This window comes from Carcharodon carcharias, chromosome 5 (assembly GCF_017639515.1).
Source record: "Carcharodon carcharias isolate sCarCar2 chromosome 5, sCarCar2.pri, whole genome shotgun sequence".
Taxonomy (NCBI): domain Eukaryota; kingdom Metazoa; phylum Chordata; class Chondrichthyes; order Lamniformes; family Lamnidae; genus Carcharodon; species Carcharodon carcharias.
The window spans coordinates 62,294,063-62,321,505 of NC_054471.1; the positions used below are offsets into that span (position 1 = coordinate 62,294,063).

At 40.6% G+C, this 27,443-nt stretch overlaps 1 protein-coding gene across 5 annotated transcripts in view; it reads left to right on the plus strand.

Annotated features, from left to right (window-relative positions):
- The window catches only part of bckdhb (branched chain keto acid dehydrogenase E1 subunit beta), a 358,392-nt gene that overhangs the window by 165,551 nt on the left and 165,398 nt on the right, over positions 1-27,443 (plus strand). For all 5 annotated transcript variants that reach the window (XR_005943144.1, XR_005943143.1, XM_041188861.1 and 2 more), the window contains one exon: positions 25,906-25,992. Coding sequence is in view for 3 of the 5 variants with exons in the window: in XM_041188861.1 (XP_041044795.1) it covers positions 25,906-25,992 (87 nt within the window). In the remaining 2 variants the exon portion in view is untranslated. The remainder of the gene's footprint in view (positions 1-25,905; positions 25,993-27,443) is intronic.

Below are 27,443 nucleotides of genomic sequence, written 5' to 3' on the forward strand. Positions count from 1 at the left end.
TAAGTAGCTGAAAATTAGAAAAACGCCTTTTTAAAAGAAGGAGCTACTTGGATTAAGTAGGAAACACAAGCAATAGGGAATAATAGTTAAGTCCAGGTCAGATAAAATTACGTAGTATAAGCAAACCAAAGTAAAATAAACATAAGTAAATTGAAGCCTTGGTAGGACAGCTCAGTCTTGTGGAATGCATGCCCTCTAATATGTGGGAAGTCATGGTTTCGGAATTTGAGTGATGGCTGGAGTCAATGTGGTGCATCTGCAAGGCTGAGTTACATTCAGAGAGATGGTCACATACGCAGCTTATGAGCCTGGGGGCAAAAAGGGAATGGGCTTCCGCCAGGCAGTCCAGGAGAGCTAGGCAGGTAGTGCAGTCGTTCCCTGGGGTTCCGCTCGTCATTTGGTTTTCCAGTTTGGATTCTGGCGAGGGTGTTGGTTCCTCCGGGGAATGCAGTCAGCCAGATTTGTGGCACCACAGTTAGCTCTGCTGTACATACAAATATGCGAGCAAGGAGCAGGAGTAGACCATTCAGCTGCTCGAGCCTGCTCTGCCATTTAATAAGATCATGGCTGATCCAGTAGTAACCTCCAATCTGCATCCCGCCTACCCCTGGTAGCCTATCACCCCCTTGTTTATCAAGAATCTATCCACCTCTGCTATAAAAATATTCAAAGACTCTGCTTCCACCATCTTTTCAGGAAGAAAGCTCCAAAGATTCATGACCCTCTGAGAGAAATAATTTTGACTCATCTCTGTTTTAAATGAGTGACCCTTTATTTTTAAATAGTGATCGCTAGTTCTAGGCTCTCCCACAAGAGGAAACATTCTCTCCACATCCACCCTTTCATGACCCCTCAGGATTTTATATGTTTCAATCAAATCGCCTCTTATTCTTCTAAACTCCAGCGGATACAAGTCTAACTTGTTCAACCTTTCCTCATAAGATAACCCGTTTATTCCAGGAGTTAGACTAGTAAACCTTCTCTGAACTGCTTCCAGTGCATTTACATCCTTCTTTAAATAAGGTGACCAACACTGTACACAGTACTACAGATGTGGTCTCACCAGTGCCCTGTATAACTGAAGCATAACGTCCCTACTTTTGTACTCAACTCCCCTCGCAATAAACTATAACATTCTATTAGCTTTCCCAATTATTTGCTGTACCTGCATACTCAGCGTTGGTGATTCACACACTAAGACACCCAGATCCCTCTGCATCTCAGAGCTCTTCAATCTCTCAATGTTTAAATAATACACTTCTCTTTTATTCTTCCTGCCAAAATGGACATTTTTACATTTTCCCACATTATAGTCCATTTGCCAGATCTTTGCCCACTCAGTTAACCTATCTATACACTCATTTGACCTATCTATATCTTTTTGTAGCCTCCTTATATCCTTCTCACAACTTACTTTCCTACCTATCTTTGTGTCATCAGCAAATTTGGCTACCATCCCATCAATCCTTTTATCGAAGTCATTTATATAACTGGTCCTAACACTGATCCCTGTGGCACACCACTCGTTACATCTTGCCAACCTGAAAAAGACCCATTTCTTGCTGTTAGCCAGCCGATCTTCTATCCATGCCAGTATGTTACCCCCTATACCATGAGCTTTTATTTTCCGCAGTAACCTTGATGTGGCACCTTATCAAACGCCTTCTGGAAATCTATGTACAGTACATCCGATTGCCCTTCACCCATAATGCACATTACTTACTCAAGGAACTCCGGTAAGTTGGTCAAACATGACTTCCCTTTTAAGAAATTGTTGACTTTGCCTGATTCCCTTGAACTTATTCAAGTGCCGTGCTGTAGCTTCTTTAATAATAGCTTCTAACATTTTCCTTATGACAGATGTTAAGCTAACTGGCCTGTAGTTTCCCGCTTTCTACAACCTCCCTTTTTAAATAATGGAGTTACATTTGCTACCTTCCAATCTAATGGGACCGCCACTGAATCTAGGGAGTTTTGGAAAATTAAAACTAATTCATCAACTATCTCACTAGCCACTTTTTTTAAGCCGCTAGGATAAAGTCCATCAGGACCCAGGCACTTGTCAGCCACAGCTCCAACAATTTACTCAGTACCACATCTCTGGTGATTGTAATTTCCCTGAGTTCCTCCTTCCCTTCCATTTCCTGATTTATAGCTGCTTCTGGGATGTTACTTGTATTTTCTATACTGAAGACTGATGCAAAATACCTGTTTAATTCATCTGCCATTTCCTTGTTTTCCATTAACAATTCTCCAAACTCACTTCCTATAGGACCATCTCTCATTTTTTTAAATATTTAGAGAACCTGTTTTTATATTTCTCGCTTTCTCTCGTACTCTAATTTTTCCCCCCTCATTAATCTTTTAATCATCCTTTACTGTTACTAATATCCTGCCCGATCTTCTGGCATTCCATCTATTTTTGCAAAATTATATACTTTTCTTTTTAATTTTGATACTATCTTTAACCTTTTTAGTTAACCATGGATGGTTTGTCTGTCCCTTGGACTTTTTCTTACTCTTTGGAATGTATCTATTCTGTGTATTCTAAAATATCCCCTTAAATGTTTACCACAGCATCTCTATTGACCTATCCCTTAACTGTTCAGGAGGGGAGGAAGAGCAGCAGTGATAAGGGATTTGTTAATTAGAGGGACAGACAGGTGTGTCTGTGGCAGTAGACGTGACTCCAGGGTGGTATGTTGTGTCCCTGGTGCCAGAGCTGAGGATGTCACAGAGCAATTCATTCTTCTGGAGGAGGGTGATCAGCCAGGGCTCGTGGTCCACAATGGTATCAATGTGCACCAACAGCACTAGCAAATCTTCCTGCGGGGATATTCATCTCAGTCCTGTTCAGGTGTGTCCAGTTTATACAGATCCCACCTTCCCCAGAACTGGTCCCAATGCCTCAGAAATCTAATGCCCTCCCTCCTACACCAGCTTTCCAACCATGTGTTTAATCACTAAATTCTCCTATTTCTCTACTCACTTGCACATGGGACTAGGACTGCTTTAGAGGTCCTGTTTTTCAATCTCCTTCCTAGCTCCCTGAAATCTGCTTTCAGGACCTCTGTGGTAGAGAATTCCAAAGATTCACCACCCCCTGAGTGAAGAAACTCCTCCTGATCTGAGTCTTAACTGGCCTGCCCCTTAATCTGAGGCTGCATCTCCTGTTTCTTAGACTTACCAGCCAGGGGAAACATCCTAACCTCATCTACCCTGCTATGCCCTGTAAGAATATTGAAGTATACAATATCCTGAATGGCCTTGTAAGGTGAATGTCGAAAAGATGTTTCCTCTTGTGGGTGAGTCCAGAACTAGGGGGCACTGTTTTAAAATTTGGGGTTGCCCTTTTTGGACTGAGATGAGAAGAACTTTTTTCTGAGGGTTGTGCGACTTTGGAACTCTGTCTTGGAAGGCAGCGGAGGTGGGGTTATTGAATATTTTTAAGGCAGAGGTAGATAGATTCTTGTTAGGCAAGGGAATCAAAGGTTATTGGGGTAGATGGGAATGTGGAAATTGAAACACAAGAAAATCAGCCATGATCTTATCGAATGGCGGACCAGGCTCAAGGGGCCAAATGGTCTACTCCTGTTGCTATTTCTTCTCTTCTTAAAAGGTAGCTGGATCTACACCTGAAGTGCTGTAACCTACAAGGCTATGGACCAGGTCCTGGAAAGTGGGATTAAAATGAGCGGCTAGTTTCTTTCTTTATCTTTTTTTTTGACTGGTGCAGACACGATAGACTGAATGGCCTCTCTCTGTGCAGTAACATTTCTGTGGTTCAATCCCTTGACGTCATCATTATTCAGAAATCTATCGATTTCTGTTAGAATGGAATGTCATAGAGTTGAACATGTGCAATTATTGAGCTTCCACAGCACTCTGTGGTAGAGAATTCCAAAGATTTACCACCCCCTGAGTGAAGAAACTCCTCCTGATCTGAGTCTTAAATGGCCTGCCCCTTAATCTGAGACTGCGTCTCCTGTTTCTTAGACTTACCAGCCAGGGGAAACATCCTAACCTCATCTACCCTGCTATGCCCTGTAAGAATTTTGTAAGTTTCAATGAGATGACCTCTCATTCTTGGAAACTCTGGAGAATACTGGCTCAATTTTTTCAATGCCTCCTCATAAGACTATGCCACTATCCCAGGGATTAGTCTGTTGAACCTCTGTTGCACTTTCTGTATGGCAGGTATATCCTTCCTTTGATAAAGAGACCAAAACTGTATACAATTCTTCAGATGCAGCCTCACCAAGGCTCTGCACAATTGCAGAAAGACTTCTTTACTCAATGCTTCTTGCGATGAAGGTGATTTGCCTTCCTAATTGCTTGCTGCACCTGCCTGCTAGCTTTTAGTGACTAATGAACAACGACACCCAGGTCCCTTTGGACATCAACATTTCCCAACCTCTCACCATTCAAGAAATACTGTGCTTTTCTGTTTGTTCTTAACCAAAGTGGATAACTTCACATTTATTCACATTATATTCCATCTACCATGTTCTTCCCCATTCACTGAGCTTGTCCATGTCCCCTTGAAGCCCACTGCATCCTTCTCACATTTTACATTCCTAACTAGTTTTGTGTCATCAGGAAATTTGGAAATATTACATTTGGTTCCCACATCCAAATCATTAATATATATTGTGAACAGTTGTGGCCCCAGAACCGATCCTTGTGGTACCCGACTAGTAATAGACTGCCATCCTGAGAATGACCCATTTATTCCTTCTCTGTTTTCTGTCTGTTATCCAATTCTCAACCTAAACCAGTATATTAGCCCCAATCCCGTGTGCTCTAATTTTATTTACTAACCACCTGTGTGGGATGTAATCAAAAGCTTTCTAAAGCTGGAAAATTGGAAGCAGGAAAATGTTGTGAAGAGTGTTCCATCAGACTTGTGACTTGTGCTTTATAAATGGTGGACAGTCTTTGGGGAGTTGGGAGGTGAGTTACTCGCTACAGAATTCCCACTCTCTGACCTGCTCTTGTTGCCACGGTATTTATATGGCTGGTCCAGTTAGATTTCTGGTCAACAGTGATTGCCAAGAAGTTGGTAGTGGATTCAGCAATGGTGAGCTCCTGAATGTCAGGGGGAGATAGTTAGATTCTCTCTTATTGGAGAATGACTTTGTCAGGCAGTTGTGTGGCATGAATGTTATTTGCCACTTATCAGCCCAAGCCTGAATGTTGTCCAGGTCTTGCTACGTTTGGTGCTAAACATTGTGTAATCATCAGCTGACTTCCCCACTTATGACCTTATGATGGAGGGAAAGTCATTGATAAAGCAGCTGAAGATGTTTGGATTTAGAATGCTACACCGTGCAAACCTTCTTGACTGCTTTGAAAAGATTATATATAGAGTAAGGAGCAGAATTATTTATTAACTAGTTGTATTCAGACCTTCAGAATGCTATTGATTAGGTTACAAATGTAAATGCTTCCAATTAAGCAGAAGGCCATGGGAATCCAGAGTATGATGTGGAATCCAATATAAAGTTATTTAAAGAGTGGAAAACTGCACACAAACAAGAGTAGTTTTGGCAGAAAGCTGAGGAAGAAAATGTTGAGTTGAATGAGCTAGGTGCTTGTTCTTTCTTGTTTATTGTTTTGACTTTGAGCTAAAATACAAGATCTTCAAATTTGAAGATAATACAAAAGTAGAAAGAACAGTAAAAGCAAATGATTTGCAAGTAAGGACACAATTGGAAGATTAAACTCTATGACAAACGTGAGTTATCACACTTTACATGACTGGTGTTATGTATATTCGTGGGGTGCTTTCTGCTAATTGATAAATGGTTGTGGGTGGCTTTTAGATGACCTAAACAGCTTGTATTCATGATTGCTGTGTTTACCCAGAGGATTTGTTTGTCAAAGATCTAGTGTGTAGGCTGCATCCTCCCACCTAGCCCAAAGGGCTTCCTTTAATTGCCTTTCTCACTCATGTTAATGCTTATGGAGGGCATCTGTTTTTTTTTAGTAGGCCAGGGATAGTGACCAGTTGAACAATTTCTCTGCCTGAATCTCAAAGAAAGCATATTTCTTCCCCAAACTGGGTGGTCATTACTGTGGGAAGCCCTTGAGTGAAGTTGATGGGTCCAGTTCAATGATGAGATAAGTAACATATTTTAACTCAATGAATCACCACCTTCATTTGTAGGGAGCTGCTGGAAGGGCCTCTTCTCTTCTTTTGAAAACTGTTGGAGCTGATGTGTATTCTATATCCAATTTTACTCTAATTTACTGACTACGTATTTAAGTGCAGTATTGAAATTGACCTTCACAGTTGTCTGTGCAATTGACATGAAGTATTCACGGAACTTAATAACATATGAGAAATTGTTTACATTTTTCATAAATATATGTTTTAAACATGTGGCTTGTAGTAAATTTAATAAATTTGCATAATTCTGATACGCTCGCATTAATGAAAAAATATTTAAAAACATGCTGCCTCCATATCTGAAGCCCACTCTGAGCTTTGATTTGACGTTAGGAAACAATATATAGCAGCACAATGTATGCATATATACAACTTCTCAAAATGCCTGCACTCCTTCAGTTCTGGGGACCTGAGCATCCCTAATTTTAATTGCTCCACCATTCGTGGCTATGCCTTCAGCTGTCAATGCCATAATTCCTGGGATTCCCTCCCTAAATCTCTTCCCTGACCCCAAATTTCTGATGACCCAGAATCCCACCCCTTTTGTCTCAGTACTTTGGCCCAAAAGGTTGCTTGCATTTCCACCGCTCCCACCCACATCCTTGCCATTTTGGTTGGGATGTCGGACAAAATCATGTAAATGAGGTTGGGCTGTTGTCATTGACTGGGTCTCCCATTGCCTTCATGGACCGCCAACTCGCTAGACTGTTTTCCTGCCCAGGAATCAAAATTACCATCAATATCTTTCCTTTTAAACAATCACTCCAATTTTTTTTATTCCTGAAATTTATTTCCTATTAATTTATCTTTATGGGATTTTCTTGTTAATTTAGTATACAGCTGTTAAAATGAAAAATGTTTACTATTTAAATCCCTGAGAATGTATCATGGAGTGATTCATTATTTTATGACAGAAATTATTTGAGCAGCTGAATTTCAATAGGACTTCATATAAAGGTCAGTTTGTTATTTTGCAACTTAATTTGTGCTGCTTATGTTTTAACGTATTGTCTCAGGTAAACATGTTTGTAGGAAAATAAAATCTGGCCAGTATAGAAGAGTGTGCAGTCGATGAGTAACACGTTCAGCTGAAAAAGAGAGGGGGAAGAATGTCCTGCATTATTGTTAATAAGCCTACCTTGTCAGTTTCATTTGCTATTGTCTGGGCACATCACAATTAATTGTTGATTTAGTAGAATTGTTTCTTTTAATGTCTTTTTTCTTGGAGGCAATAAATGTTGATGGAACAAAATCAAACCATTGTGGATGCTGGTAACCTGAAATGAAGACAGAAAGTGCTGGAAACACTCAGTAGGCCAGGCAGCATCTTTGGAGAGGGAATAGAATTGTTGTTTTAGGTTGATGACCTTACATCAGAGTTGATGGAATTTTAATTTAAATATTATCCTTACTCTGTATTAATCTTCTTGTAATCTTACTAAGGCATTCTCTGGAGTAGTATATGCCCTGGCCGACTGGTGCACATTAAAGGGAACAGTGAGCCTGTTATATGGCAGCATTTATTAAGCTTCTCTGAGTAATATCTGTGGTGGTCATCTATTTCTGTGCTCAGTACATGATTAAAACATGTAGAATCGTTGAATGGCTGCAAAACAGGAGGCGGCCATTCAGGCCTTCAAGCTCATGATGGCTTTCTACAAAAGCAACTCAGCTAGTGTCACTTTCCTGCTGCGATTATCCAGCAACTTATAGTCTGTTGCTGCAACTTGCCTTTTATAGGGAGTGCGCCTTAAAAAAGGGCAGGTTGTCTGTAGCGTGTGATTTGTTCACAACACTACTAGACCCCCTACAGTGTGCAGAGGACACTAGCAGCAAATTGGAGTCCATGGCATAGCCGCCCTCACTCCCCATCTTTGCTTGTAGGCACATTATAGGGGAAATGAGGTGTGTAGACGAATTTTGTGTCTTGCCCACCTTGTTTCCAACGGGTGTGGGCACATTGCAAATTGTGACCCTCCCATGCAAAGGTTGGGGCAGATGAATTTTATGTCACTATCTTTCGTCATGCAGGAAGCTCTAACTTTGGATGCTCTCCCTGCCTTTCCCCCTCATTGAAATATATATAATCTGAACTTGAACTATCTCTTTGGCCCTCCCAATTGTTCATTTGCTGTTTTACCTGCTATTCTTTGTTTCCAATCCACCAGGACCAGATTGCATTCAACTCGCTGAAATTAGTTCTCCTCCTGTTGAGTATTTTTTTAATTGTTTGTTGACCTTTTCCATAACTACTCGAAACCTAAAGATATTGTTGATCACTGTTTCAACAGTGCAACCCCACTAAAACATGCTCCATTTGCCCCACTTCAATCCTCCAAACTAGATCTCACACAGGTTCCTTCCTTATTGGGTTGGAAACATGCTGATCAAGAAAGTTGTACATGTTTTGGAAATTCCTGCCCCTTCTTGCTGTTTATGCTATCCCCCCCCACCCCAGTTTACATTAGGATAATATATTAAAAATATTGTAGTCCCTCAGTAGCACTACTCTGTTGTTTGTATATTTTTCTGAAATTGGTCTGCCCAGATTTGCTTCTCCGCCTCTGCCCCACTGTTGCGATGGTAGAAGATGGTGCGAGGTCTAGCTGAAGCTGTTGAAATGAATGTCTTTCTTGGTGGGTGGATCCCTGGCTCATTCTGGGAATTGCCTTAAGATTCTATTGGTGACATTTGAAGGGCTATAATTGGCTCAACAGCCCTTTCTGTTAAAAGGCGCTGTAACAGTGATTGTGGCAGTTCTAAAATGAAAGATTCAGCATGGCAACTGTTAAAAACAATGCTCCCTGAAATATTCTCCCTGTGCCTGTGACCAAAATTTACATTGCTGCCGACTACTGTAGTAATGTGACCTGAATCTTTTTTTTGGAAAAATATACTTTATGCATAAAATATCTGAAAGAACATTACAAAACATTTCTAAATGACCATCACAAAAAGTGCAATCATGTTCAACTTTTCCACATAGATAATGAAGTGCTTCAATGCAATTAATGAATATTACAGACATTTCAGCATGGCCATTGCAGACAGTCAGACAGTGCAATTGTATTCAAATTATCGCCATAGACCATGTTGCACTCTGAGGTGCAATTATGATACATTTACTTTTCACTGTATACATTCCTTGTGAGTCATACAGCCCAAAGGGTCTGTCCAATTCCCAATCCCTTGGTGCACTACAGCAGAAAGATCTTAGACAGCAATCTTTCCCCATTACGCCTTTGCAGCGGCTGCCCCAAGCTTTAGTGCATCCCTCAGCACATGGTCCTGGACCTTGGAATGTGCCAGCCGGCATGACCTGAATCATGTCCTTGATCATTGGGGAAAAAGCCATTAGCCATCTTCCCCACTGTCTTAACATGGTGCTGTTTGGTCATGAGGAATCCCAGGTCAAGTGTATCTGGTGGCAAATGTTCCAGATCTCTGCTGATTCTTTTGATAAAACCATTTAGCTGTTAAGTCGAGTCTTCTAGGTGTGATCAAGCAGTTCAGGATTGATATCTGGCTCAATTTATGAATGTACTTTTTAATATGTTAATACAATTCCTTAACCAATTATAAAATTGGCAAACCACATTGGTCTTTTGCATGTTTGGTTAATACCTGATAGCACTGGAAGCAATAGAAATGAGATTGTCAAGGGTTTCCTGATAATTGGGCTTTTGTTTTTAGAGAATTTCCATGAGTTGACACTCACCAGTGCATATACCTGGTAATGATCTACAAATGTGGCGAAGTGTTTAATATTCCTAAAATAATTTTAACAGTTAATAGCAGGGAGTCCACCAGTTGGGCAGACTGGGATGTAGTGGATGGACTAGTGAAGGCTTCATCCAGTTCATCCCAATCTGTGCCAGCGTAGTCCACTATAGAGCACTGTCAGTTATGAGTCAGATCTTCAAGATTTGCTAACTCGCGAGTCCCAACATAACAGGGCTCGATACTTGGACCTTGTTATTTTGAGCTGGAACCATACAGTACTGGCCAGCACTAAAGCACTATTTGCTTTAGTCAAACAAGGTTGAGGTCTTGATTTGTGTTGAATTTCTTTCAGGTATGAATTTTTCACTAAAATTTAGCTAACTACTAGATCAGAGGTTTGACTGATTTATTGCAGATATGTGCTTGCCTACACAACACATGCAATATACAATGTATGTACATTTGAATCCTGGTAAATGCACATATTGTTTGCCAAAATATTTTATTCTTGGTTAAGGAATTCTATAACACATATTAAAAGAGCACATTCATAAATTGTCTACCACATCTTGTTTTAATCATTCAAAAATTCGACCTAAATGAAAACAAAAAATACATTGACCAAAACCTATATCTTGAATAAAAGATGAGATAGCTAAAATATGTACTTTAGCAAACTTAACATTGGGTTGAATAAATCTTGTATAAAGAGCATAAATAACAGTGTAAGTTAAATATTTTATGCTTGGACCAGCTTTTTGTAAGATAATGCATAAATTAGGATTACAGCATTTGTAAAGTAGCAGTAGCTTGGGAATTTTTAAATGGCATATGAGCATTAGCCTTTTAAACAAAATTTCGTAACACTGCATGCTCTGTGTCACAAATCTGCTATTTCACCAGATTTTATATTCAATATAACTGAAATGTTGCAGTGGTTAGCAAAGTTGTAAAGTAAGTTATCAGGAAGGCAAAAAGGCTGATGACCTGTTTTGAAATTTAAGGCTATAACCCTATCTCTGGTGTCAGATGAGAACAAGCCACTTTAGCTTCACACTTGTGGCTTATAACGTCATGTAAATTGTTCACTTGGCTTACCCCCTTATACACATTGTAATACATAGTTTTTACTGAATTACTTGGCTCCTTTCACTTGGTATGTTGATATTTGATCTGTATTACCAGCCTAACCTGCTTAGACTATGTGAATGGGTGTTTCAGCCATTATTTAGCAAAATATGCTTGAAAACACTCGGCAGGTCTGATAGAGAGAAACAAGAGTTAGCGTTTCACAGACCTGAAGTGTTATTTCTCAGCAAACCAAATCAAACATTAAATTGATGTTCCTGTGAACATCAGAAAGTACTGCCACTCCTAGGAAGAACTTTGTTTTCGAGGGGAAACTGTTCAGGGGAAACAATTTTAGGCATAGAGATGAGGTAGAAAATTCATTCAAATTGAAGGATATCAGGGGATATACAGAGATAAAAAAAAACGACGGATGCTGGAAATCCAAAACAAAACAATTACCTGGAAAAACTCAGCAGGTCTGGCAGCATCGGCGGAGAAGATAAGAGTTGACGTTTCGAGTCCTCATGACCCTTCAACAGAACTGAGTGAATATTAGGAGAGGGGTGAAATATAAGCTGGTTTAAGGTGGGTGGGGGGGAGAGAAGTTGGGGGGGGTGGGTTTGGTGTGGTTGTAGGGACAAGCAAGCAGTGATAGGAGCAGATAATCAAAAGATGTCGCAGACAAAGGAACAAAGAGGCGTTGAAGGTGGTGATATTATCTAAACAAATGTGCTAATTAAGAATGGATGGCAGGGCACTCAAGGTACAGCTCTAGTGGGGGTGGGGTGGGAAGACTAGCAGGGCATACAAGATTTAAAAATAATGGAAATAGGTGGGAAAAGAAAAATCTATATAAATCATTGGAAAAAAGTTTGAGGAGTTCCTCAAGGTAGTGTCCTCACCCAACCATCTTCAGCTGCTTCATCAATGACCTTCCTTCCATCATAAGGTCAGAAGTGGGGACATTCACTCGTGATTGCATAGTGTTCATTACCATTCACAACTCATCAGATACTGAAGCAGTTCATGCCCATGGTGCTGCAAGAACTGGACAATATTCAGGCTTGGGCTGATAAGTAGCAAGTAACATTCATGCTATACAAGCAACAGGCAGTGACCATCTCCAACAAGAGAGAATCAAACCATTTCCCCTTGATGTTCAATAACATTTCCATCACAGAATCCTCCACTATCAACATCCTGGGGGTTACTATTGACCAGAAGCTGAACTGACCAGCCATACTGTGGCTACAAGGGCAAGTCAGATGCTGGGAATTCTATGGGGAGTAATTCACATCCTGACTCCCCAAAGCGTGCCACCTGCTACAAGACAAGTTAGCAGTGTGATGGAATACTCTCCATTTTCCTGGTTCAGCGCAGCTCCAACAGCATTCAAGATGCTTGATACTATCCAGGAGAAAGCAGCATGTTCGATTGGCACCCCATCCATCCTGATTTTATTTACCTTTACTTGGACATGAGGGCTTAATTTCAAAGTTTGCTGGTGTAAACAACCTTAGAAATGTAATCAATTGTGAGGAGGAAGGTAGCAGACTTCAAGAGGAAGTGGATAGACTGGTGAAATGGATAGACATATGGCAAATGAAATTTAATGCAGAGAAATGTGAAGTGATGCATTTTGGATGGAAAATGCGGACGTGCAATATAAACTAAATGGTGCAATTGTAAAGGATGTCCAAGAGCAGAGAGACCTGGGGGTTGACATACATAAATATTTGAAGGCAACATGGCTAGTTGAGAAGACTGCCAAAAAGGCATGTAGGATCCTTTGCTTTATAAATGGAGACATGGAGTGCAAAAACAACAAAGCTATGGTAAACCTTTAAAAAATCTATTAGGCCACAGTGAAAGTATTGTAGTCCAATACTGGATGGCACACTTCAGAAGGATGCCAAGGCCTTAGCGGCTGCAGATTTATAACAAGTGAAATACTTCAACAATATAGAGGGCAAGAGAAGCTTGGTTTGTGAAGTTCAAGGGTGATTTAATAAAGGTGTTCAAATTATGAGGTATTCTGATAGACTAAATTAGAAGAAATGGTTTCCACTAGCCAGAGGAGACAGATTTAAGATAATTGGCAAAAAGAATTAGAGAGCAGTTGAGGATAATTTTTTTATGTACAATTTTGTATTATGATCTGGAATGCACTGCCTGAAAGTGTGGAAGCAGATTCAATATTCACTTTCAAAATGGAATTTGGTATGTTCTTCAAAGGGAGAAATTTGTAGCGCTTTGGGGAAAGAGTAGCGAATAGGATGATGGGCCAAATGGCTTCTATCTGTGCTGTAAGATTAATAGCATTTTGGGTTTAACAAAATAATAGAGCACAATAGTAAAGCTAAATATGTATAAACAATGGTTAGGATATTATTAAGTAATATGTGCAGCTTTGAACAACTCAAAATGATATGACATAAGGCAATGGATAATATACAGCATTGATTTGCCAGATTTGGATCAGCCATATAAATACTATGGCTACAAGAGCAGGTCAGATAATGAGAATTCTGAGGTGAGTAGCTCACCTCCTGTTTCCCAAAAGCCTGTCCATCATCTGTAAGGCACAAGTCAAGAGTGTGATGGAATATTCTCTATTTGCCTGGATTAGTGTTGCTCCAAGAAGCTTGATAGCATCCAGGACAGAGCAGTTTGCTTGATTGGCACCCTATCTACCAACTTAAACATTCACTCCCTCCACAACCAATGCAGAATGGCAGTGGTGCGTGTACTGTATATATGATGCATGTTAGGAACTTGCTAAGGCTTCTTCCCCAGCTCCTTCCAAACCTGAGAGCTTTACCACCTAGAAATGGTATAGGTGCTGCAGACTCATTGGAATACCACCACCTCCAAGTACCCCCCAAAGCCATGCACCATCCCGATTTGGAACTATATCGCCATTCCTTCACTGTTTCTGGATCAGAATCTTGGAACTCACTTTCCAAGCGCACTTTGGGAATACCTGCATAAGATGCACCACAGCAGTTCAAGCCACCTTCTCAAGGGCAAGTAGGAATGGGAAACAAATGCTACCCTTGCCATCGACATGCACAACCCATGAATGAATAAAAATAAATGATGCCAGGAATGACAAATTATAGCTACGAGGAGATACATACGGTAGTCGTATTTGCAGAAATGCCAGCTTTTTGGCAGGTCTCGCATCACGGAAGGAGATAAGATTGGGTGACATATAACATCCTACTCTTGTAGCTCTGCATAATCTTTGCACGTGTTAACTGTATCAGTTCTAATGGTTAAATTTTGTTTACAGTGAGGGTTTTCACTGGTTTTGGGTTAAGCAGAGTCTCAATTTTAAAATTCCCATCCTTGGTTTTCAAATTCACCCATGTTCTGGCCCCTCTGTATCTCTGTTATCTCCTCCAGCACTCCACCCTCTGAAATATATGTGCTTCATTAATTTGGGCCTGTTGAGTATCCCTGTGTTCCTCTGCAGTTCCTCTGGAGATACCAAAGAGATGGAAGCATTAATGGAAATGTAGGAGAAATAAGTAGATAGAACTTTCAGGCAAAAGAAACGAAGCATTTTGTACCTATTATCCCAGTGCATGATTTCAAGGTTATATAATTTCGCTTCCTTTCATTACTATTTGTGATGTTTGATTATTTGATCCCATTAAATAGAATTCACTGGCATGTTAAATGTGGTGGCTACCAGCTGAAGTAATTAACTTAAGAAGAGATGGTAAAGATCAAACGTGTTTTTAAATAAGCAGTTAATTGTTTTCTTTTAACTTCGTGCTTAAGTTAGATAGTGTTGACTTCATTTTTCTATTTAAAAACCACTGTAGACACACAGGGCCACATCTGTTTTTAGGATTTTTATAATCCAACAGGAAAGATGATGACCAGCAGAAATACTTAATAGTCATTTGGTAGTACAGAATTGCTGAAAAAAGCGACATGCTAAAAAAGCATTTCATCTTGCATTCATCAGAACAGCTTGCAAACATTTTCCGACAGTAATGGAGTAACAACAATGTGTACTGCATGTGAAGATGCAGCTGATTGGTTGGCAATTGGACTCTGATTGGTGGAGGTGTTAGCATGGAGAATGCAGCATGGAACAGTTAACTGCCCAGCTTCTCATGCAATATAAATTGTTGTTCCCCTGTTATGGGTGGAAATTTCTTGCGAGGTATCCAGGTGAGTATAAAATAAAAAGCTTTGATAGGGATGGGCAATAAATGCTGGCCCAGCCAGCGAAGCCCATATCCCATAAATGAATTTTTAAAAAGTCTCTTTTTTCCATCAATACTCAAATACTTAATGACTTACTGAAAAGATCAGTGTTCAGAATATACCCTTTTTATGATCAATAATTAAAAAAAAATCTTTTACATTAACAATGTATATCATTAAACAAACTTTTCTGTACACTTTCTCCCACAGGAGGAGACAGGATTCAGTGAAAATCAGATCTGTAGATTGAGCACAGCAGGTGTAGGCCAATACAGATGAATGTAAGGTTATGCATGTTCGAACAAGAAACATGAAATAAGTACCTGGCAAAGGGATGCTGTTTGCCTCAGTCCATGTTAATATTATGGGAGCAAGCTGGGCCTAAGGGGACACAAGTGAGTATCCCTCCAATCCCCTAGTTAAATTGAGAAAAAAAAATTAAAATTCAGAAATCAAACCATAATAATGTCAGGGGAAGTTATAATAGGTATTCCCTGTGGCAGCTACTTTCAATGAAGGTATTCAATGAACTGATATATGGCAAAAGTAGAAAAAGATGTTCAATGTAGCAGTTCACTACTGAAACCATCAACTGACACTCAAAGTAGATCGTATATTCACACAGAATACTCTTTGCAGTTTCTGGCACCCTGTTGAAGAGCGATGGGAAGATCAGTAGACTAATATTCTGAAGAGAGATTCACCCATTGGAGATGGACACTCTTCCAGAACTCCTCACATTAACCACAATCATCCCATACCAGATCATGTATAATCCCCATGCACATAAGACATAGGAGCAGAAATTAGGCCATTCCGCCCATCGAGTCTGCTCCGCCATTCAATCATGGCTGATAAGTTTCTCAACCCCATTCTCCCGCTTTCTCCCCGTAACCATTGATCCTCTTACCAATCAAGAGCCTATCTATCTCAGTCTTAAATACACTCAATGACCTGGCCTCCACAGCCTTCTGTGGCAATGAATTCCATAGATTCACCACTCTCTGGCTAAAGAAGTTTCTCCTCATCTCTGTTCTAAAAGGTCTTCCCTTTACTCTGAGGCTGTGCCCTCGGGTCCTAGTCTCTCCTACTAATGGAAACATCCCCACGTCCACTCTATCCAGGCCTTTTGGTATTCTGTAAGTTTCAATCAGATCCTCCCTCATCCTTCTAAACTCCATCGAGTATAGACCCAGAGTGCTCAAACGTTCTTCATATGTTAAGCCTTTCATTCCTGGGATCATTCTCCTGAACCTCCTTTGGACCCTCTCCAGGGCCAGTACATCTTTCCTGAGATACGGGGCCCAAAATTGCTCATAATTTTCTAAATATGGTCTGACCAGAGCCTTATAAAGCCTCAGCAGCACATCCCTGCTTTTATATTCTAGTCCTCACGAAATAAATGCCAACATTGTCTTCCTAACTACCGACTCAACCTGCAAGTTAAGAGAATCCTGGACTAGGACTCCCAAGTCCCTTTGCACTCCAGACTTCTGAATTCTCTCCCCATTTAGAAAATAGTCCATTTTTCCTACCAAAGTGCATGACCTCACACTTCCCCATGTTGTATTCCATCTGCCACTTCTTTGCCCATTTTCCTAACCTGTCCAAATCTTCTGCAGTCTCCCTGCCTCCTCAATACTACCTGTCCCTCCATCTATCTTTGTATCATCTGCAAACTTAGCCAGGATGCCCTCAGTTCTTTCATCTAGATCATTAACGTATAAAGTGAAAAGTTGTGGCCCCAACACTGACCCCTGCGAAATTCCACTAGTCATCGGCCGCCATCCTGAGAAGGACCCCCTTATCCCCACTCTCTGCCTCCTGCCAGACAGCCAGTCTTCTATCCATGCTAGTACCTTGTCTCTAACACCATGGGCTCTTATCTTACTGAGCAGCCTCCTGTGCGCCACATTATCAAAGGCCTTCTGGAAGTCCAAGTAGATAACATACATTGGCTCTCCTTTGTCTAACCTACTCGTTACCTCGTCAAAGAATTCTAACAGATTTGTCAGGCATGACCTCCCCTTGATGAAACCATGCTGACTTTGCCCGATTTTACCATGCACTTCCAAGTATTCTGAAATCTCATCCTTAATAATGGACTCTAAAATCTTACCAATGACTGAGATCAGGCTAATCGGCCTGTAATTTCCCATACCTCTAGTATTGGCTAATATCCTGTTTATAATTGATACTTCTGAGAATTTTCGTGCATGTACACACTAATATTGAAAAGGGAAAATGTTGATCTTTAATTGCAATAATTAAAATGTACTAGCGGTTCTGGTTCTGCGTGGAGGCAAATGGGTTTTTACAGAGATTAGTGTTTGCACTGTTGCTTTTTACTGTCTATATTCATAATATGGATGAAAGTGTTGTGTGAGTTGTCAGCAATTTAACAGATGACCCAAAGATTTGTTCTTGGATTAGAACCTTTAATGAGAATAAATATCAGATAATCATAATTAGGTTTAGATGTGCTGAGGGAATGGACCCATGTCTCTCACAGAAAGTGGAAATCTATGGCTATTAATGTGCTCAGCATGGACTTGACCTGGGTTAGGTCTTCCTGATTAGTGCTTTACATTAGAACTGTTGAACCTAGGTTAGCTGCGTGGGTTAACAAAGTCTGCTTTTCATGAATTCTCTGGGATGCGGTTGCAGAAACAGACCAGTACAAACCATATAAAAACATGTTCCACTTTAACAAAGGAGTTAATGTGCACCAGTGAAATATGTTAAGTAATATTGATGCAGCAATTGTGCTACTGGAATAAATGATGAAATAAGCTGTTCACTCCAAATACTGAGACTGGAAATATTTACTTTATCCTAGAATTAAAGGTTTGTACTTCTGGGGTTTGCTTGATCTCTGTGCTGAAAGTTAGCCTCACTTGTATATACTGAGGGAAAATTGTTTTCACTGAAATATTTTACTGAAGTGACATATATGTAAGTATTTAATGTTCGAAGTTTTATTTAGCCTCACTTGTATATGCTGAGGGAAAATTGTTTTTACTGAAGTATTTTACTGAAGTGGCATATGCGTAAGTATTTGATGTTCCAAGTTTTATTTATATAGATTGGAAAAAGTGATTTGTCACATTTAACTCCAGAATGGCTTAATGAGAATTTAATCCCTGTAGCTAAGGATAAACCAGATTCAGTTTTTAATTTATAGTTTGTTTTACAGGAATTGCATTTATTACATCCAGACTTTAACAGAGATGCTGAATATACTTCAGCAATAATGTGTAATGGATAATATTGGCTCACCATATTTTTCAGTGGTTGGCTGAGCCAAACATATCAAGAGAATATAAAATGCTGGAAAAACTCAATGGGTCTAACAGTGTCTGTGGAGAGAAAAACAGAGTTAACGTTTCAAGTCTGTATGACTCTTCTTCAAAGCTCTGAGTCATACAGACTCGAAATGTTAACTCTGTTTTTCTCTCCATAGATGCTGTTAGACCTGCTGAGTTTTTCCAGCATTTTCTATTTTGGTTTCAGGTTTCCAGCATCTGCAGTATTTTGCTTTTATACCAGGAGAATATGGCTCACCACCATCTCTTCGAGGCCAATTTAGTATGGGCAACAATCTTGCCAGTAATGCTCATCCCATGAAAGAATTTTTAAAAATCCAGGTTCAATCCCTGGTCTCTGATGTTAGCTGCTCTCAGTAACTCTTTCGAGTACAAACCCGTTTCCATCTATTTCAGATGAAGTTACATTGTTTCATAGTTTGCCACTGTGAGATTTGAACTCTTGATCTTGGGGTTACAAACCCAGTACCATAGCCACTTGGCTATTTAGGCCAAGCCCTGCTCTCAGTAAGGAGAAGTGTGACAACTGTACCAATTAAATGCTCTTTAATTAGTGTGGGAAAACCATGCAGGATTGGTGATTATGACAGCTATTTATAGTGACCACTATAGTGATTGAACTTCAAGTAAAAGCCTGATTGGCCTTAGCTGTGATGCCCATTACATTTCAATAGCCTGCCCACATCTTTCTGCCAAGACTTGTATGTCAATGATGGCCACTTGGCAAGGCATTGGGGAATGCCTGGTTCCTGTGGAAGCATAAGTGAATAAAGACTGAACACTTACAGGAGAGTAGTGATGGTAATTAGTGGAGAAAAAGTGTTTATCACATTTCAGGTTTCATGTACGATAGCATTAAAATAGCAAAAATATTAAACAGTAACTGAAATAAAAGCATTTTGTTTAATTTTCTCACTCCATCTCCCAGCCTTGTACTTTTCTGAAACCTTCCTCTCTGACTTTCTGTTCACTCAACACCTCCCTAAAGGGAGCAACTCAAAAAATTTCTTGGGATGCAGATGTACTGGCAAGGTCAGCATTTATTGTCCATTTCTAGTTACCTTGAGAAGGTGATGATGAACCACCACCTTGAGCTGCTGCAGCCCACGTGGTGAAGATAATGCCACCATGTTGTTAGATGGAGAATTTCAGAATTTTGACCCAATAATAATGAAGGAACAACGCTACATGTCCAGGTCTAGGTGTTGTATGATTTGGAGGGGAATCTGGAGGCAATCGTGCTTCCTTACACTTTTTCCCCCCCATCCTCCTCCGAAGTAATGGAGGTCATGGGTTCAGAAGGTGATATTGAAGAAGCCTTGGCAAGTTGCTACAGTTCACCCTCTTGGTAATACTCACCATAGCAATGGTGCACAGATTCAACAGTTGGCAGTTGCAAACTTTTTGCCTTGCTACTTATTTTGCATGTGCAATTCTGAAAGCTGAATGATAATGAATTTAACCATGGAGAATAACTCACTTCCTGGCTCCCCAAAGTCTCTCCATCATCAAAAAAGCACAAGCCAGGAGTGTGTTGGAATTCTCTCCCCTTTCCTGGATGAGTGCAGCTACAACAATATTAAAGAAACTCGATGCCATCCAGGGCAAAGCAACCCACTTGTTATGTACTCCATCTGCCAACTTAAACATTCACTCCCTCCACCATTGACAGACAGTGGCTCCTGTGCACACCATGCACAGTATACACTGCAGCAATTTGCCAAGCTGACTTTGATAGCACCTTCCAAAGCTGCAACCTTTACCAACTGGAAGGACAAATGCGGCAGATGCATGGGAACATCACTATCTGCAAGTCCCCTCCAAACCACACACCCCATCCTGATTGGAAATCGATTGTTGCCATTATTTGAATGATTGATCACTGAGCTCAACAACTTTAGATCATAATCTCTACCTCTATTTTGTTTTGTGTTTCTTTGCTGGTTATTTTCTCCCTCTTATTTCCTTCACTTTGCGTTCGAACAGCAACTATTTAGGATCGAGCCATTCACACCGCCCCGAGATACTTTCTTAAATTCAGTCTTGGGATTCGAGCTTCATTGGCATATCAGCATTTATTCTCCATCCATAATTGCCCTTTGTTGGTTTACTTGCCCCATTATCACCCCCTTTGGCTTTGCACCATGAAACCATTTGCCATTTGATCTCTCCTGCCCTTCATCCCATTACCTTCCCTTTAGGTTTTCTTCACACCTTCCCACCCCACACTCACCTCCCCGCTTCATTTGCTCAAAACCTATTACTTTTCTAGACACAGACCTGAAATGTTAACTCTGTTTCTAACAGATGCTGTCAGTCCTGTTGAGTTTCCAGCATTTTCTGTTATCTCAAAATGCTAGAGCCCTATAGTAGCCATCATAAAATCTTAAAATGTCAGTATACTTAGTAAACAATATTATGCATGCAAATAATCCTCTGAACTAATGCTTCATTCCACATGATCCAATCAAATTAAATTAATTATCCAGTGATGTAAATATATTTAACCATTACACAGTCAAACAAGTTTATGGTCATTTGAAGTATATATAGCAATTTGTATTTTTTTTGAAACGATGCCTGTCAGTCTTTGTTTTGATTCAGAAGGGATTGTGGAGCAGGAAATTGAAAGAGGCCATAGATTGCTCCTTATTATGAGTACAGATGAGAAGAATGCATAAAGTACTTAACAGACAGCAGCTAACAAGACTTTCATCCAGTCCTTTTTTCTGATTCGCCACTCTTGCTGATAACCTATTTCATAATTTCATCACCTTCAAATCTTATGAAAACTTTATAATGTAAGTATTGATTATTTACACTGTTAGGATGAGGCAATAATCCAAAGAAGCAGATTAAAGAAAATCGTAGAAAAATTCAAGTGTAGGTTAGCGCAAAAAGATTCTTCACCTAGAAAAGGGTGGTTGGAATGTGGAATTCCCAGTCACAATCATTTTGAGGCATAACTTATAAATCTTATTATAAAAGGGAATTACATAGTTATTTTAAAAAAGTAGTAAAGGATACAGAGAATGAGCAAACGAGTGGGTTTTAACTAGGTGGCCCAGATGGAGGAAAACGCTTTGAGTGTAATGACTTGTTTCTGTGCTATAACCTTCTGTGTGCCTAATCTGTAACTCCATAGCCTGGTATATCCCTCACTCTACCATCATGATCAAGTCAGGGCATCAGCCCTGGTTCAGTGAAGAGTGTAGGAAAGCATACCAAGAGCAATACCAAGCATACCTAAAAATGAGGTCTCAACCTGATAAAGCTGAAACACAGGACTACCTGCATGCCAAACAGCAGAAGCAACGTGAGATTGACAGAGATAAGCTATCCCGCCAATGGCTCAGATGAAAGCGCTGCAAGTCCTGCCATACCCAGTCATGAACAGTTGCGGACAACTAAAAAACTAACCAGAGAAAGAGGTTCCACAAATATCACCATCCTCAATGATAGGGGATACACCAGTGTAAAAGACAAGGCTGAAGCATTTGCAACCATCTTCAGCCAAAAATGTTGAATGGATGATTCATCTTGGCCTCTTCCCGAGGTCCCCAGCATTGCAGATGCCAGTCGTCAGCCAATTCGATTCACTTCATGACTGAAGGCTTGGGTTGAAAAGTGTCAAGTTACATTCATGTCACACAAGTACCAGGCAAGGACCATCTCCAGCAAGAGAGAATCTAGCCATCTCCCTTTGAATTCAATGGCATTACCATTGCTGAATCCTCCACTGTCAACCTCCTGAGGGTTACCATTGACCAGAAGTTTAACTGGACCAACCGATGTAAATACTATTGCTGCAAGAGCAATTCAGAGGCTGGGAATTTTTAAAAATATATTTGTTCATGGAATGTTGCCATTACTGGCTAGGCCAGCATTTATTGGCCATCCCTAATTGCCCTTGAGAAGCTGGTGGTGAGCAGCCTTCTTGAACAGCTATGGTGTAGGGAAACCCACAGTGCTGTTAAGAATGGAGTAACTTCTGCAGAGAGTAACTCACCTCCTGACTCCCCAAAGCCTCTCCACCATCTACGTACACAAGTCAGGAGTGTGCTGAAATACTCTTCACTTGCCTGGGTGAGTGAAGGACCAACAACACTCAAGAAACTCGACACCACCCAGGACAAGGCAGCCCATTTGATGGGCACCCCATCCATCATCTTACACATTCACTCCCTCCACCATTCAATGCGAAGTGGCAGCAGTGTGTACATCTACAAGGTGCACTGCAGCAAATCACCAAGGCTCCTTTGACAGCACCTTCTGAACCCGCGACCTCTACACCTAGAAGATCAAGAGTAGCAGATAGATGGGGACACCACCTGCATGTTCCCCTCCAAGCCAAATATCATCCTGCCTTGGAAATATATCGCCATCCCTTTATTTTCTGGTTCAAGTCCTGGAACTCCCTCCCTAACGGCTCTCTGGATGTACCGACATCACATGGATTGCAGTCGTTCAAGAAGGTAGCTCACCACCACCTTTTCAAGGACAATCAGGGATGGGAAACACATGCTGGCCTTGCCAGCGATACCCACGTCCCGTGAAAGAATAAATAAAAGAAAAAGTTCTAATTCTTGTACACCTTACAGCATTTCATAGGAATTCTGTTGTATGTTTTATGTTTCTCCCTCCTGTCTATATGGAAGTTGAGGTCATCATATAATAATTTTTAAATTTATTTTTAACAAGGCATATGGTGTCCGATATTCTGAAGTGTTCAATAACCTCTGTGTCTTGTACTTAACATGTATGAATATAAGGGAAAAAATTAGCATATTAAATACTCTTTTAAAACTGTAGCGTTGATCACTAATGTCTTTGTCAAATTTAAACAGCAGAAGTTAGCCTTTAAAAATTACGCATTGGCTCTTAGCCATAGAGTCTTAGAGGTCTACAACACAGAAAAAGGCCCTTCGGCCCATCGAGTCTGCACCGGTCAAACAAGTACCTAACTATTCTAATCCCATTTTCCAGCACCAGACTTTGTATGCCATGGCATCGCAAGTGCACATCCAAATGCTTCTTATGTTATGAGGGTTTCTGCTTTTAACACCCCTTCAGGCAGTGAGATTCAGATTCCCACCACCCTCTGGGTGAAAAAATTCTTCCTCACATCCCCTCTAAACCTCCTGCCCCTTACCTTAAATCTTTCCCCCCTGGCTGTTGATCCCTCCACCAAGGGAAAAGTTCCTTCCTGTCTACCTTATGTATGCCCCTCATAATTTCATACACCTCAATCATGTCCCCCCTCAATCTCCTCTGCTCCAGGGAAGATAACCCCAGTCTATCCAATCTCTCCTCATAATTAAAACCCTCCAACCCAGGCAACATCCTGGTAATTCTCCTCCACACTCTCTCTAGTGCAATCATATCCTTCCTATAGTGTGAATTCCAGAACTGCACGCAATACTCTAGCTATGGCCTAACCAGCGTTTTATACAGTTCCAGCATAATCTCCCTGCTTTTATATTCTATTCCTTGGCTAATAAAGGCAAGTATCCCTAATGCTTTCTTAGCCACCTTATCTACCTGTCCTAATACCTTAATACCTTGCACACCAAGTTCCCTCTGATCCTCGGTATTTCCCAGGGTCCTACCATTCATCGTGTATTCCCGTACCTTCTTTGTCCTGCCCAAGTGCATCACCTCACACTTATCTGGATTAAATTCAATTTGCCACTGATCAGCCCATCTGACCAACCTGTCTATATCCTCCTGTAATCTAAGGCTATCCTCCTCACTATTTACCACCCCACCAATTTTTGTGTCATCCGCAAACTTACAATCAGCCCTCCTACATTCACGTCTAAATTGTTTATATATACACAAACAGCAAGGGACCCAACACCGTGAAACCCCACTGGATACTGGCATCCAATTCCAAAAACACCCCTCAACCATCACCCTCTGCTTCCTGCCACTCAGCCAATTATCAAAAGCCTTGCTTCAGGCCAAGTAGACTATGTCAAATGCATTGCCCTCATCGACATGTCTGGTCACCTCTTCGAAAAATTCGATCACATTGGTCAGACATAACCTCCCCTGAACAAAACCATGCTGACTCTCCTTGATTAATCCCTGCCTCTCCAAGTGTAGATTAATTCTATCCCTCAGAATTACTTCCAATAGTTTTCCCACCACTGAGGTTAGACTGACTGCTCTGTAATTCCCTTCCTCCCTTCTTGAATAACGGTACCACCGTGGCTGCCCCCCAGTCCTCTGGCACCTCTCCTGTGGCCAGAGAGGTATTGAAAATTATTGCCAGTGTCCCTGCTATCTCATCCCTTGCCTCACTCAACAGCCTGGGATACATTTCATCCGGGCCTGGAGATTTATCTACTTTAAGCCTGCCAGACCACTTAGAACCTCCTGCCTTGGTATGCTAATTTCTTTAATTATATCACAGTCCTTCTGCCTGATTTCCATACCCACGTCATCCCTCTCACTTGTGAACACCAACATAAAGTATTAATTTAGAACCCTCCCTACGTCTTCTGGCTCCACACACAAATTACCACAATGGTCCTTAATGGGCCCTACTCTTTTTTTAGTTCCCCTCTTACTCTTGATGAACTTGTAAAATAACTTTGAATTTTCCTTTATTTTACTTGCCAATGTTTTTTCATGCCACCTTTTTGCTCTCCTAATTTCCTTTTTAAGACTATACTCCTCTGGGGCTTCCACTGTTTTGAGCCCTTGGTATCTGCCATAAGCCCACCTTTTTCTATTTATTCAATCCTGTATATCCCTCGACATCCAGGGTTCCCTGGTTTTGTTGGTCCCACCCTTTGTCTTTACTGGAATATGTTGGCTCTGTACTCTCCCTGTTTCCTCCTTGAATGAGTCCTACTGCTCTGACACAGAATAACCCAAAAGTAGCCAAATCATATCTGATCTTATTAAAATCTGCCTTCCCCCAATTTAGAACTCTGATTTCTGCCCCATCTGTGTCCTTTCCCATAACAACCTTGAATCTAATGAAGTTATGATCACTATCTGCAAAATGCACCCCCCCCCCCCACCCCGAAACCTCTACCACTTGTCTGGCTTCGTTCCCTGAAACTAAGTCCAAGTAGCATCACCCTGGATTATCTGTACAGTTGTCAAACAGTGGTGGAAGTAAAATAATAATTAAACCACTATCATTATGGATTGAAGAAGTCATGCCAAATTTGTGAAATTAGTTGCCAAACATTAATGGTTATTATTCTTTGCATGGGAAAAAAGCCCTTGCAATTTTCAGTTAAATTGTTTTGAGAGCTGCACCTCCAAAAACTTTTTTGGGACAAGATCTATATTGGCAAACACATTCCACCATACATTCAAAGCTTTGCATTTATGTGTCAAATAATATCTTTTTCTCTGTTTCTGTTTTAGTCTGTTGTGAAAACTGGGCGGTTGCTAATTAGCCATGAAGCTCCAGTAACAGGAGGATTTGCTGCGGAGATCAGTTCCACAGTTCAGGTTTGTGAGTGTATATCTGTAGCTGCACAGCAAATGAATGAAAATAAGCCATTGCTTTGATTTGGAGTATACCACTGCACAGTACCTATTAGAAACAAATAGATGATTTGGTGCGTCGCACATTTTGTGACCTATCCTAAATGGCAACATCACCTTTCCAGATTCTGAGATTGCACAGTGAGGTATAATTAACACTCAAGTTATATTTTGGACTTGCCTAAATGATTGGCACAAAATTTTCCTCCCATTTTCTAATTGCCCCAGAACATACGTCAACTGCAGCCAACAATAGGTGTGCAACTTTCCCCAAAGCATCAGTGGATGCTGCTCTGACCAGGCTCCTCCATTTTTAAGTGCCTCTGGACACAGCAGTTTTGAATTTTTAACATTTCAACAAGTCTCAATTTGACATTTCATTTTCTTGAATTTATTTCCCTGTTATCATCCTTGCTTTTCTTCCATGTCATCTTGTCTTGGTGATTCTGATTGAGTCAGCAGTCACTTTCTGGTACCATGCCCAAGTGTCCGTTTGCCTTGTGAATCAGTCTTGACACTGAGTTGAGGACAGACTATATGAACATAGGGAACTTCACAACTGAACCAGATTCTGTATTCACAAAGGCATCCACGCGATTGCCGTTCTGCTAAGGATGGGGCCACTGTAGCAAGCAGAAATTGGGAATGGGAATCTTGGTTGATATTCTATCCACTGTCAAGTTGTAACAACCAATGGTTGTGTTCCTATTGTGTTCCATCTGAAAACTGCGAATTCCGCACAGACCAGAAATCAAAGCTTGGAAATTCCCTATTCCCAACTTCCCTGCCTGAAAGACATTGGTGAACCAGATGGATTTTTAATGACAATCGACAATGGTTTCATGTTCATCATTAGACTTTTAATTCCAGATTTTTTTATTGAATTCAAATTTCAGCACCTGTCCTGCAATTTGAACCCAGGTCGGTTCCCCAGAGCGTTACCCTGGGTGTTTGGAGTAATACCAGTGACAATACCACTGTGCCACTGCCTCCCCGTAACCGGAGACTTAAAACAGTAATATGCCTGAAAGTCCTGCATAGGAGCTCATAGCCAGACTCTAGCCTGCTGTGCTTTGCCATCAAAATTCTTGGCTATAAAAGGTTGTGACTATAGTGTGTATCTAATCCATACCTTCACTGACAATTTTCGGTATGTATTTTAATTTTTCCAACTCACTACCCTTTTGGGAACAATAATTTATGATTCTGTGTGACGTTATTTAACTGTTAACCATTTGGATACTTGTTGGAGATTTCAGCACCTGAAAATACTGCAGCAAATTGTTTAGTTTATTTCCAAAATACCATGAATTGAGTCATGGCTTTAGATTGTGTGTGCTCCTGTAATATAGAATGTTATCATTTTTTAGAGAGTTCGACAGATGTGCAAGTTGTACTTCAAAAGAATTATGTTT